This window comes from Nyctereutes procyonoides, unplaced genomic scaffold (assembly GCF_905146905.1).
Source record: "Nyctereutes procyonoides isolate TBG_1078 unplaced genomic scaffold, NYPRO_anot_genome, whole genome shotgun sequence".
NCBI lineage: Eukaryota > Metazoa > Chordata > Mammalia > Carnivora > Canidae > Nyctereutes > Nyctereutes procyonoides.
The window spans coordinates 41,398,251-41,412,930 of NW_026575140.1; the positions used below are offsets into that span (position 1 = coordinate 41,398,251).

A 14,680-nucleotide genomic window follows, 5' to 3' on the forward strand; every position below is an offset into this window, starting at 1 on the left:
AGAGAAATACTGTGAACTCTAAAATAAAAATTGGCCTATTCTGAATAACCAAATATAGAAATAAAAAAAATCTCTCTAAAGTTAGCCAAATAAACTCCTGAACCTAAAGTGTGTGTGTGTGTGTGTGTGTGTGTGTGTATAGTGTACTCCTTAGAGCTTAAAACCAGAAACACAAATATGCTTTGGGGTTAGGACATTGTGCCAAGTCTCAGCCCAGAGCAGCTATTTACAGCAGCCATAAATCCTCTTAGATAGAAGTTGGTAATGGGAAATGTGACCAATCCCTTTAACAGTAGAGAGTAGTGAGGAGGACTACCAGGCACTGCTATAATAATTGGAGACAATTCAAATGAATAAGTAATGAGCTAAATAAATATTTAAATGTACTCCAAGATAAAAACCTGAGAAGTGATTTTCTAATTTGTTGAAGTAATGTGAAACACAAACTAAGGCCTGCATATGCGTAGAATTCTTGCTTTGGGTTGTATCTGCTTGCTTTGTTTTCAGTATAGAGTACTACCCGTTTGGATGATCTTAGAACTTCCTATGTTTTGGTACCAGTTGGCACTGAGGACATGATGTGACCAGTGAAAGTTGACTTTCAGTTCTAACAAGGAAAAACCTTTATCAGCTGCTGAACTTGCTGTCCCCTGGATCCCTTTCATCAGTCAGAAAGTCTTGAGAGATGATATTTACTTTTCTGCTAGGGCCAGCACCCTGAAGCACATATGGGTCTCTTTACTCTGTGGTGATATCTCTGTAAATAATTAAGAGGCAGAGAGATGGTGTCTGGCCTGATGGCTAAGTGCTTGTATGTTGCAAGCCTGAGAGTGGCTCTCAGGGATGATTGACTTGAGGCTCAGGCTGCTGCTGCTGAGGTACTTGTAACGACCCACAGTGTCATATTTTCTGAGAATGACAGATTTTGTGCAAAGGTTTCTCCCAGGAAAGTCAGCCCTGTGATAGTTATCTAGACATTAGCACTGGACCTGTCAGAAATTAATGCCAGCCCAGAAATATCTTTAAAACCAATCATGCCATTGAACCCTCCCAGGCAGGTGAGAGTCAGATGCAAAAAGATTGGTTGATGCCTCGATTATGCTCATGCCTCAGCTTTTGGGGAGTAGCAGACAGATTGGTTTTTAGTGGCACTGAGTCAGAACCGAGAGAGCTTCTGGAGCTTAAGTCAAATACATAAAAAATGAGAATAAGTTTACCTTTCTAAATAATGTTTGCAAGATATTATTACTGTGCACTAAAGCATGAAACTTAGATAATTTTGTGGTGATAAGCATTAAGCATTAGTAAGGAGTAGTTGGTTATCCTTTTGTTCTTTTAAGCATATGGAACACACATCAAACAGTTTGAAAACTGACACACTTCCTGTCCTTGAGGACTGTGAGCAGAGCATGTAAGAATAGAATGGAGGCAAACTTACGTGTATATCTTTTTGGTAGACCTGATTTCTCAAGGATGGTATCAAGAGTTTATAGCATGTGAAAGAAAATTGTGAAAAGTGATGCTAAATTTTGACAGCTGAGTATCCTAGATTTTGTTAACTACACGTTGTAATTTGATTGGTTTTTAATTGTAGCCTTAAAATTAGTGCTAATATCTATAGTGATATTTTAATGAAATGAAAAAGCAAAAGGAGACTGTCTTAGGAAGGCTAGCAATGATATTTAGTGTGTTTAAGGAGGGAAGTGTAGAGGTAGATGAGATAATTCAGCATTGGAGGGTAGAAAAGAGAATCCATGACTGAGGTATGAAAAATTAGGCAGATCACTTGTAATCTGCACACATCTCATACTTCACTGAAATTCAGTAAAGGTTTAGTCTTAAATTTTATATGTTTGATTTCTAATGTTTTTATTTACTACTAAAATAATGTGGTTACATTTAGACCCTTTGTTCACAGAGAAAATAACCCTGTTTATTTTGATAGATTGTTGTGATCATGGGACTGTTTTTTTTTCTTTGGGTCCTCTTTTTTTTTTAAGATTTTATTTATTCATGAGAGACACAGAGAAAGAGGCAGAGACATAGGCAGAGGGAGAAGCAGGCTCCCTGTGGGGAGCCTGATGTGGGACTCGACCCCAGGACCCCGGGATCAGGCCCTGAGCCAAAGGCAGACAATCACTGAGCCTCCCAGGTGCCCCGTTGGGCCTCCTCAATTCTGACTTAACCCTTTATCTTTCCAGGTTAATGGTGTCCAACTGTATGGGAAATCTCGCCGAGAGGCAGTCTCTTTTCTCAAAGAGGTTCCACCTCCTTTTACCTTGGTTTGCTGTCGACGATTATTTGATGATGAAGCTTCTGTGGATGAACCAAGGACTGCCGAAGCCCTTCTTCCTGAGATGGAGGTACTAACTAAATATACTGTGGTTCCCACAGGAATGAGCATTCATCAAGGATGCCCTGAAGACTGTATTTAATATGAAGGGGGGCAGAAGTTTCCTTCTTCTTTTGACTATAGTAGTGCTCCAAGGCAGTAATGCATAACTTTACGAACTGTTACTTTTCATTTAACATCATAAAACTTTTTTTCTTACTTTTTTTCCCCCTTGAAATGTTGATGACATTAATGTGCATGCACTCTGATTTTAGAGAACCTTTATTTTTAGTAATTTCCTGGGCTCATTACCTTTGGCTCCCAGTTCAACTCAGTTCATCTTAAGTTTAAGATGCTGGTGAGTGTTGAGTATCTAATGGACTTCCTTTTTTCAGAGCCTTAGAAATATGAAGATCTATGACCAATTTTGAAGTGAGTAAAAATTGCTGTAAAAGCCTTCAGAAGGTCAGCGAATAAAATAACATTTTCTTTGCTCCTGGTACTCTTTTTTTTTTTCTTTAAAAGAACATTGTGATTATGAAAACAGTTTTTTTAAAGCCTGTGCTTTGTCATCTTACACCAGTTGTAACCTCATCTTTTTTTTTTTTTTTAATGATTTTATTTGTTTATTAGAGCACAAGCAGTGGGGAGAGGGAGAAGTAGCTTCCTGTTGAGCAGGGAGCCCCACGCAGGGCCCAATTCCAGGACCCTGGGATCATGACCTGAGCTGAGGGCAGACTCTTGACTGACTGAGCCACCCAGGCACCCCTGTAACTTCATCTTTTATGCCACTTCCCCTACCCTACCCTCAACACCCCCTTTCCCGGACTCTTACAGATTATAATTCCATTAACACCAGTTTAGACACGTAGACCCTTCCCTTTACTCCACTGTGGTCTGAGCTTCAAGATACATGGACCCTAATCGTGCCCCTACCATTTAATGATTGTGAATTTTTGAGCAAATAACTTGACCGCTGTTCATATTCTTTCTTTGAAAACTGGGGACACTTAGAGTATTTACTACCCTCATTAGTTTGCATGAGAAGGAAATGAAGTAATCTGTGGCTCTTAGTGCAATGCCTCGCACATGCAAAGTGCTTGGGAAAAGTTAACTGTAGTTCTTGCCTCCTCCAGTCCACCCATCTTTGCTTCCTGATTTCCTAAAGTATGTAAGAGGCTGGCACTGTCTTAGGGTCACAGATACCTTCATGTGTTTTAAGCTTGCTTTTACAAGAAAACTTAGCTCCTGTGAGCAGAGTCATATTATCAGATTATTTTGTCTCTCATAGTGTTTTTATTCTGTACTAGGTGTATAAGAATTCTTAGTCCATTATTGATTGAAAATCTCTTTTTAATGTTTATCTTTGGTAAAACATATTTCAAGGAAGGGACTCATGTCACTTTTGTGATTCTTAGTATCTTTACTAAAATTCAATGGGGATGAGGGCTTACCTCTAAAGATTGATAAAAATGCCTTTAATCTCATTTTACAGGGTGTGTAAATCACCCAGCTTGCTGACTCAGTGCTCCCATCTGTCATCCTTTACCACAATGGGTAAACAACAGCTTTGAATTATTCTAAATGTCAACCTTGCCCATTAGTTGATTGCTTCCCATTCTGTAAATACAGGAGTTATGCAGGATTGATTGTATCAAAGTGATATATCTTAGGTTGGAGTACAATATCTTATATACCTTGGATGCCTTGAAATTTCTGTAAACTTAGGTTTTATAAGTGTGTACGGTTTCTTAAAATCCTGGCTTGCTTTTCTTCCCTCCCTCCCCGCCCCCCAATTATCCCCATATCATCTTGGGTTCTTTTTTTTTCTTCCTTTTCATCTTGACTTCTTAAGTCTTATCTGGTTAGGCAGCTCAGCCAAAATTCTAATGCTCATTAGTCAGTGAGGGTATTAAATGCCCCAGGAAAATATCAATCATATTGTATTAGCCTTTGGAACTTTACTTTTTATTGGAAGGTATAATGTTTTCTTTTTAAATATCCTTTCCTCACATCAGACTTATATATACAGAGGTTATTGATCCAGAACATCCCACGGATTTCAAGTTTTATAATTCAAGAACCCAGGAATCATTCCCATGTTTAGACTCAATCCACCCATGGATTGAGTATTGACTTTCCATGTCCTGCAGGGACAGTTTGAGATCTGGACCAACCATAATTTAGAAAATGTTTCTGTACTTGCTGTGGCGTCTTACTCTTCCACATTAGAGGGGTCCCCTCCCTTTGGTTTCATTAAACGGATTTTCTTATGCAAGCCATTCAAAATTATGTTTGTAGGAATGATGCACTTTGATTTTATTTATGAGGAGCACCCAAAATTTTAAAACTAATTTTAAAAATTATTATTTAGTCTGTAGTTGTATTTAAAAAAATTCGAGGGAAATGCAGTCAAAGATGGATGATTTGCTAATGTATTGAACAGATATTTATTGAGCACCTACTGCCAGCCAGGCTTTATTGTGGGCTGAGTGGATAACTATTGGTAAACTCCATGATTGCCCACACAGAGTTTCCATTCTAGACTGTCATCTTGTTAGTTGCTGAGGCTACAAAGAAAAAGAAGATAATCTTTGAGCTTCAGAGAGAAGGCCAGAGTATTTTGAGAAAGATAAATTATATGAAAACATAATACGGTGCTATAAATAGTATTAAAAACTGAAGGTTGAAGCAGCTCTTCTTCTGTGTAGTCAACTCATTGACTCACTATCATTTAGCTTCCTAGAACTCCTTATAGCAATGACTCTCCCTAAAAGGAGGGAGGAGCTTGGAATAGGGGGATTTGGGAGTATGAAGTCAAGGAAAATAACCATGGACTTGTATTGGAGAGTTTTGCCGGATTATGTCCTCCAAGACCATATTTTCATTATTTCAACTCACTGAATTTTTTTTTAACCAGTTTTTAGATTTACATGATTCCCAAGAAATTGGATTTTTTCCACTTTATTTTTCTAGTGAAGCTTTTCTTGAAAACTTCCAGGAGCCAACAGAAGTAGTTTCTCTTATGTCTTGTACCATCCTCTCTCTGGCAGGCCTCTTTCTGTCTCTCACTGTAAATATAAATTCAGGTATTGCTACTTATATAATATCTTATAAGCTTTGACTTTGTATGATATTTTCATTTTTTCTTAAATTGCATATTTTTCCTTTTATGCTTCTAATGGGATGACAGAACTCATTGAAGTATAAGAGGTCAGTGTTAATATTTTGAGTGAAACAGGTACTTTATATTAAAAAAATCCAACTGTATAAACAGTCTGCATTTTTTAAGTACTTGAATTTTCATGAATATATACTAGAGTGTGTGTGCCCCTGTGCATGCCCCTTCTGAAAAGATTAAAAAGATAAAGCATGCATGCCAATGAGAATTCCCAGTTGGAGAAGAAGCTATGAGATTCCCAATATGTTAATTCTTTTCAGAATTGAAAGGACAATGTTTGAAGCATTTATCCTCTTTGGTGTTTCAGGCTGACCACAATGTAGACATCAATACTGAAGAAGATGAGGAGGAGGAGTTAGCACTATGGTCTCCTGAAGTCAAGATTGTTGAACTAGTAAAAGATCATAAAGGTTTGGGGTTCAGCATCTTGGATTACCAGGTATAAGAATCTATATTGAGTTTTTGGAGAGATTTGTTTTAAAGGTATGTGAAGTAGTAATTATTTAAGGCATTCTCTAGGGAAAACTGAATGATTTGATATATAATGCTACCACCCAAAGATAGGTCTTATGATTTCCACTGTTACCTTTGCATTTAGTAGTTTTCTTAATTAATAAAATGATGGATGATATAATAATTGAACAGTGAAAGAAGCAGCAGTTTTATACCCATGGATACTTTTAGAGACTGGAGCTTGAAGAATTTTTTTATATGGAGTGATCCCCCCCCATTTTTATCGAGATTATTTCACATACCATATAATTCATGCATTTCAAGCATGCTGTTTGGTTGTCTTCAGTCTATACTCAGTTGTGCAACCATCACCACAGTCTAATTTCAGAACCCTTACATCACCCTAGAAAAACTCGTCCACATTACAGTCATTCCCAGCTCTTACTGTTCTCTCTCTCCTCTTCACATGAAACTGTTGTTTTGCTTATCTGTTAATCTCAGTGAGCTTGATTAAATATAAATGTTCTTGATGAAAATACGTATTTATATTCAACATGAAATACTATGTATAAATAGTATAAGTAATACTATTTATCTATATATGTACTCCAATTGTAACTAAAGTCACTAATGCATTTGGGGGGTGGTGTGTGAAAGATCACAGTAGGATATCTATTATGTTCTATCAGTTTACTGGTTTACAGTATTTTTAGACCTGATTATCATGGGGAATTTAAAACTGTTGGCAAAAAAAATCTCTTCACTTTTAAGATGCATATTTTAATACTTTAGTGCTGCCTAAACACATTGTGGTTTAATAAAGCAAAATGTACTCTATCAAAGCACATAAAATGCCAAGTGATATAAAAATCAATTTTTTTAATATAATAAGGCATTCGGGAACAGATTAAAAGAAAAATACTTTGAGCATTATGTAAGAACATTAAATTCCATATTTAAGTAGTGTGATTTAAGATTACTGAAATAGATTGTTCATTTTTGCTGGCATATTTCTGTGCCAGATAACCCTCTCTGTTATTAGAATGTTTCTTTGGAATATTACTGAAGTATGATTTACTGATTCTAAATAATGCATATTTGGACAAATATTTTTTTAAAGATTTTATTTATTTATTCATAAGAGACAGAGAGAGAGAGAGAGAGAGAGAGAGAGAGAGAGAGAGAGGCAGAGACACAGGCAGAGGGAGAAGCCGGCCCCATGCAGGGAGCCTGACATGGGACTTGATCCCAGATCCCCAGGATCAGGCCCTGGGCTGAAGGTGGCGCTAAACCACTGAGCCACCCAGGCTGCCCTGGAGAAATATTTTTATCAAGAAGTATCACATTGTAAGATTCTAGAAGTTTTTTTCTTTATTATTATTTTTTAAAGATTTTATTTATTTATTCATGAGAGACAGAGAGAGAGAGAGGCAGAGACCTAGGCAGAGGGAGTAGCAGGCGCCATGCAGGGAGCCTGATGTGGGACTTGATCCCAGGACTCCAGGAGCATGCCCTGAGCCGAAGGCAGATTCTCAACTGCTGAGCCACCCAGGCATCCCTCTAGAAGTTTCTATATTGGTTAATATAAGGGCGTATAAAATAAATTACAGATACCGTCTCAATTTTTCTTACCCAATGTACACTTATTACCTTCCACATGATAAATAAGTATTTGCAGAATGATTGGTTGAATAAAATTTAGGTTAGCCAAAATTAACTGGAAGTAAATGAATACATTCAATGAGACTTTTTTGTTAACCGTTTTGATAATTAGGATTTAGTTTAGAAAACACCTTTCAGATGAAGTGTTGGATATTCAACTATATTTCCTTTATGGTTGGAATCTATATGTATTTGAATTCTTTTTTTTTAAGATTTATTTATTTATTTATTCAGAGAGAGAGAGAGGCAGAGACACAGGCAGAGGAAGAAGCAGGCTCCATGCAGGGAGCCCGACCTGAGACTCGATTCTGGGTCTCCAGGATCACACCCCGGCCTGCAGGCGGCGCTAAACCGCTGTGCCACAGGGGCTGCCCGTATTTGAAAATTATATAATATATTATAATGGTGCTCTTACTCTCTTAAATGACATGTGTAAGTTTTATATTTTGAATATTGCCCATGTTAAAGCAGAGAAGTCCTTTAGAAATTAAAAAAAAAAAACCTCAATAAAGGAGAGAAGGGAAAAGTGGAGAGTCCTTAAGAGTTTAACCTCTAGTCAACAGAAAAAATTCTTGTATCAGTTCTGAGCTTTACACTAAAAAAAAAAGTTCCAAATATGGAAATTTTTTTCCTCATTGCGTTTATATAGGTATGCCTTAAGGCATGCTTTGGTTTTTCTTAATTTAATTTTTTTATAAAATTCTAGGTTTCTCCTCCCCTCCATCTTCCTCATAATCATCACTACACATGCAGACATTTCTGCACAAATTATATAAAGTAATTTTGCTGCAAAATAAGTGTTAGATATTCCTCTTGCCTTTCTGCTTCTCAGAGAACTGATAGAAAAATATTTCATTTTTGAAATGCAACTTTGATTCATATTAAAGTGCTTGGCTTATTTACTTCTGTAGCTAAACCTTGGAAGAAAAACATTGCCTTAAACAATTTTTTTCTTAAGTCAATATTAAGTATATTTACTTATTGTATTCAGCACGTATTCACCATTTGTCAGTGGTATGTAGAACTGTTAAACACTATGACATTTAGATGATACATAAGCACAATTTAAAATTTGGTTTTGGGCAAGTTAATTAATTGCATTATATTGTCCCTAGTTGTAATTAGGTAATAAATTCTATAGTTCAAAAAAATTTTTTACAAGGCCAGGTGAAGGTTTTGCAAAAGTCATGAAAGGCCATATTTTGGCTATTACTGTATTTGATGCACCCTGTATGAATTTATTGAGTAGCTGAATAGAGCTGATGCAGATCTACTTGCATCCTTTTTGCCCCCTTAGCACATTTAGAATAAGAATACTGTAGAAACATCCCTGGCCACAGGGAGAAAGTTTTAGGAGAGTGGGAGAACTTCCAGGTTGTAAAGGACTGCATTAGCAGTATTGAAGAGATTGAAAATTTACTTAGCAATATTAATTTCTCACTAACTGGTTTTTCTCTAGAATAGTAAGAACTTCCCCAGAACCTGACAAAATTCTATACAGCATCTGTTTCATTGGTGCTTATGCAATTTCTTCATCTATAAAATGGGAATAATGTCAAGCTCAAAGGATTGTTGTGGGTTAAGTATACTTAAAAGAAGTAGGAAATGTTAACATTACTATGGGTATGTGGATATTGATAATTATCCAATTTAGAAAATAAACTAAAAAGTCTTGATATTATCTTGAAGGTATAGCCATACCATACTACAATGTATTTGAACCCTAGCAATTTGTAGCTATCTAGTTAGATTAGGAAAATTAATAAGTAGATGCCTTTGTTTAGTGAAGTCTAAATTGAATTGTAAAATTATATTCTAAAATTAAGTCAACTCCTGATGAGCCGTATGTGAATTATGTAATGTGGATTATGGGCCAGCATTTGCTTTTTACATAAATTGAACTGAACCAACCTTAGGAAAAGATGAGTGAGCAGAGAAAGGATCTTGGCCATGGAACTATGGGGTAGCTCTCTGGATAGGCAAAAGTCTGAAAATGCAAAAAGCAAAGTGGAAATTCATTTTCATGAAAGGCATTTAAAATAGATTGAGGCAAAGGAAAAGGAGAAAGCAATAGGGAAGAATAGTAAATATGATTCAGGGTATAACCTGCCTCAGATGTTATAATAAAATGATAATAGCTTTATTGGCTCTGATTTGAATGGAGGTAGAATATTTATTAGTCTCAAATATTTATTTCTATGTCCTACCCCATGTAGTGGCTAGTTAAAATCCTGCCTTATATGTGTACCATATCAGAAGGCTCATTGGTCACTACAATGTCATACCTTATGGGATAGTGGAAACAACGATGGAAAACAATGATGTGCATAATTTATTAAGAATATGAATATGATGGCTTAACTATGTACTCTGTTTCTAAGCAACATAAAACTTCAGAAATTTGGTTATAACTTTTCACAGTATAATTTCTTGCCAGTTTTTACATATTGTACTTTAGTTATCTTTGTCTTGATTACGTGTAATGTCTTTATTCCTTGGAATATTACTAATACTCATACTAATCCTAATATTAATACAAATAAAACTAATACAAATCTAATAACAATAGCTAACATTTATTGAGTGTTTACTGTTTGCTGGGCACTGTTCTGATTGCTTTATGTATTCCTCACAAAAATCCTGTGGAGTAGGTACTATTATAATCCTCATTTTTGAAGTGAGGAACCCAAGACACAGAGAGGTCACGTAAGTAGTCCAAATTCACACATTTAGAATATGGCAGAACTGAAATATGAACTCAAGCAGTCGGCTCCCAGAAGCTATGCCTTTAAGCTACTATATTATGTTGCTCCTTTCCTTATGAGTGCATTTTCTAACAGGAGATCTTTGTACTAAATATATTACAGCAGATCTTCCTGTTTTTCCAGCTTGTAAAAAATGTCATATCGTAAGGACAAGCTGCTAGATGTATTCTCATTTTGAACGCTTACATGAAAGTTTAGTAAGTATTAAAAACTAATATAGAGTGCTCATATGCATTGTGTAAGAGCTAGTTTTGTTTATTGCTTCAAATGAAAATAATTACAAATTTAAGAATCCTAAATTAGTGTAACTAATTTGTTATAGGCTGGTGTTCAATAATGAAGCAATTATTAGTTAGCGTGAGTCTGTAATTTTCTTCCAAAAAGCCTGAAATAAATTTGGAATTGTGTGGATTTCACCTTGAGTTGACCTTATATATTAAACATGGCAAGTGGATATTTTCTGGTGTTTTGATTTATGTTGAACTTTGAATAACCCCTCATGATTATAATTCACTGGAAATGTTTGACATTAGCCAATTTTTGAACATTAGCCATGATATTGCCATTCTTAATACTTTTGAATTTCAATGATTTAGAAGATAAAATTTATTAACCAATAATTCTCCTCCATCCACATCCCAGGCCTCATTTTTCTCCCTTCTTGATATGGACAGACTCAATTTTTGCCAAAGTAGATGTTTTTAAAGACGTCAGGTTTTTCTTAGACATTAAAATAAAAATTAGCATCATAGCTAAGCCATGGAAAGGTGATTAACATAAATCCTGTTAGTAATATTTTTAAAAGTTGTTTTAAAGACCAAAGACCAATAATGACTCACTAAAAACAATAGTGTAAATATTCCTCCCTGAAAAAAACTGATTAATTTTTCCTAACAGAAGAAATGGGTTATAAAGCCCAAATAGTATGAATATAAAATATTGTAGTATTGCTGAGTGTTGGATATGGTATGCCTTACTATTTCTGATAAAAACTTAGTGTGCAATTTTTAGTTTTTGCCTGACTCCTTCCTAACTCCATTAATAAATTCTTTTTAAAAGATTTTAAAAGTTGTAGGAAGAGATTGTGTAAGTTTCATGCGTGTGGCTTTAAATTGGCTTCTTTCTTTTCATGCGTGCAACAGAATGATTTTCTCCTCACATTAGGAATGTATGTGTGTATTTTTTTTTTTTTAGATTTTATTTTTAAGTAATCTCTACATCCAACATGGGGCTCGAAATCACTACCCTGAGATCAAGAGTTACATGTACACTGACTGAGCCAATGAGGTGCTCCTAAAAATGTTTTTAAAATAAGTAATAAAGGGGCTTCTGGGTGGCTCAGTTGATTAAGCATCTGACTTTGATTTTGGTGCAAATCATAATCTCGGGGTTGTGAGATCGAGCCCCTGAGTTGGGCTCTGCACTGAATAGTGCACTGAATAGTGCAGCCTGCTTGAGATCATCTCTCTCTGTCTCTCCTTCTCATTCATAAATACATACATACATACATATGGCATAAAAATTCAAAGGTACATAATGTATCCTGTGAAAAGGAAATCTATCTCTGACCATAGTCCTTCACTTCTCTTAGATAAAAACTCCTGTTTTTCTTGTCAATCCTCTCAGAGAGATGTTATACATACACAGCTATAAAAGTAATAGGGTTTTTTTGTTGTTGCTTAATGGTTTTTTAATTTTTTTACACATAAATGGAATACGTCATACATATGTAAAGCACATTGCTTTTTATCTCAATTATATGTTCTTTCATTTTGGTATTTATAGAGCTATGTAATTCTTTTTAAAAACTGCACAGTAGGGATCCCTGGGTGGCTCAGCGGTTAGAGCCTACCTTCGGCCCAGGGCGTGATTCTGGAGACCCAGGATCGAATCCCACATCAGGCTCCCTGCATGGAGCCTGCTTCTCCCTCTGCCTGTGTCTCTGCCTCTCTCTCTCTCTCTATGTCTCTCATGAATGAATAAAATCTTAAAAAAAATAAAAACTGCAGAGTATTGTTGATGTACAATTATTTAATCAATTTCCCATACTCTGTGTGGGTATTTCAAATGAAGCTGTAATGGATATCTTTGTCATACTGACTTTTGTAGAAAGGTGGGAATAATCCTTGTGATGAATTCCTAGAATTGCTTATTAGAAGAGTACATATCTTTTAAATTTTGGTACATTTTTACTAGATTGCTTGAATGTAACCATTTGTGAGACTCATGTTTTAGACCACTTAAAATTGATGCCTTCTTATGTAGTGTCATTTCTTTAATTATATTATTCTCCTGGAAAACAAAGTGTAAGCAGGTGCCTAATTCATGAATTTGCTAATGGTTTTCCATAATGTGGACAGATTAAGTGATAGCAATATAGAACTATCCATTTTGTTTCAACTTTATATTGGCAGAAATTATTGATTTTTGTAGCTAAAGGGCATACATGGTTTATTTTCAGACAATGCTGTTAGTACCCAAAAGTCTATTCCTATTTCTTCTTCCAATTTTAATCTTGATTATCAGAAAATTGAATTTATAAGTGGAAGAAATGAAGGGTTTTAAGTTTTGCTATTTTTAGGTGGATGCTACTAACAGTACATAGTGTTTACTAACATGTGGAGGTGCAGTACCTTTATATTCCTACTAGCCGATTAGTTCACAGGATCTAGGATATAGAATTAGATAGGTATCAACACAATTTTAACATATAGTAGTACATCTTTTAGTAATATTAAAAAGTCGGATACAAACCAAACCTATTACTATTTCTAGAATCTAAGACATGGAGGACAGTCATGTGTTGTAGATTACTATATGCTTAAACTTTCGTGCTCAAGAGGTCTCATAATACAGACACCAATATCTGGGTTGGTTTTTTCTTTTGTGGTTGTTTTTTGTCTTTTTTTCTTTTTAAGGAGTTCTTTGGGTTCACTTTACCTATGTAGGATTAAGATAGTAAGACTAAGAAAAAAGTCATCAACCTGCTACTAATGGCAGTGTCCATGTTCTTGCAAATATATCATATAACTTATTGATGAACAAACCACATATCTGCATTGAAAGGTCACTTTTGCTTAGTGGAACTTGGGACTGATAAAGGCTATATGGTGCCCATCCCTGATTCCTATCCACATTTATTTTTATTAACATCAAAGTACTGTAAGCTCCAGTGCCAACTGGGGTGAAGATTTCTTTTCACAGAGGATTTGCTTCTTTTCCCTCTATGGGAAAGTTCTGTATCCTTTAAATCATTTTAAGCTGCTTCATTTGAAAAATAATTCTTAGTAGTGTGTTCATGGAGTGGTTTGATTGTGGCTAGTGGGGAAATTCTCTTATGGCTTAAAGATTGCTTTTCAAGCCTGCGAAGTGGGTGAATGAAGGGAGCCTACTCCTGGTGTGTGGAGTTTGTAGTGTGCTCAGGATGATGACTGACTTCCAAAAACCACAGTTCAGCAAGACTAAAGGCATCAGGAGACCAGAAGCCACTTAATAAGAGATCAAAGAGGCTGTGTGTATATCAGCTTGAAATCCAGATAGTACAGATCAAAAGCTTGCCTTAGCGAGGCAGCTGCAGGGGGATGAAGTTAGCAGGAGGCCCCAAAGATCTTAAGTCAGGCCTGATGTTGAACTTTGCGGGAATTTCATGGCTCCTCTGGAATACGAATTTGGAAAAAAAAAAAATCCCATTGTGTCTAATGGTGGGGAGAGAGAATAGAAGGCAGGCAGCAAATGCTTGTCAGATGGTTGGTACTTTCTCATAGGGTGGTTCCTCTTTTAACAAATGTTTCTTAAGAACTATTTCTGCTTCATACTAGAAGGCATTGCCGAGCAGATCCTGAAAATGGTATAGCTGTTGTATTACCTTTCAGGAGTATTTCACAAGTAGCCAAACCGTAAGTATTAGTGTTTGTGGAACAGCCACAGAAAGCTGAAATAGAGGCAGTAAAGATGTTCAGATTTACTCCAAAACCTGGCGATTACATCTCATGAAATGCTGAACATATTCTAGGAAGTTAGTGGATATCAGTTTAGCTGTGTATCTGCCTCCCATGTAATTAAAAACAGAATAATAACTGTCAAAAAAACAAAACAAACAAACAAAAAAAAAAAACGCTGGTCTAAAGGAGAAACTCATTCTCCAGAGCTGTTTCATCACCAGGCTTCACACTACCTCTCTGGGTATGACTATGTTTCAGAAGTCCTCACTTGATTCTGATGTCACCGTCAAGAACCATGGTGATAGATGGCAGTCCTAGCCTCTCCTGCAGTATGGCAGAAAGACTG

The 14,680-nt window shown here is 35.9% G+C and overlaps 1 protein-coding gene across 4 annotated transcripts in view; it reads left to right on the forward strand.

The window, feature by feature from the left end:
- Nucleotides 1-14,680, forward strand: part of PATJ (PATJ crumbs cell polarity complex component) — a 354,647-nt gene that overhangs the window by 71,847 nt on the left and 268,120 nt on the right. For all 4 annotated transcript variants that reach the window (XM_055305729.1, XM_055305727.1, XM_055305728.1 and 1 more), the window contains 2 exons: nt 2,202-2,363; nt 5,821-5,952. In XM_055305729.1, the coding sequence (XP_055161704.1) occupies nt 2,202-2,363; nt 5,821-5,952 (294 nt within the window). The remainder of the gene's footprint in view (nt 1-2,201; nt 2,364-5,820; nt 5,953-14,680) is intronic.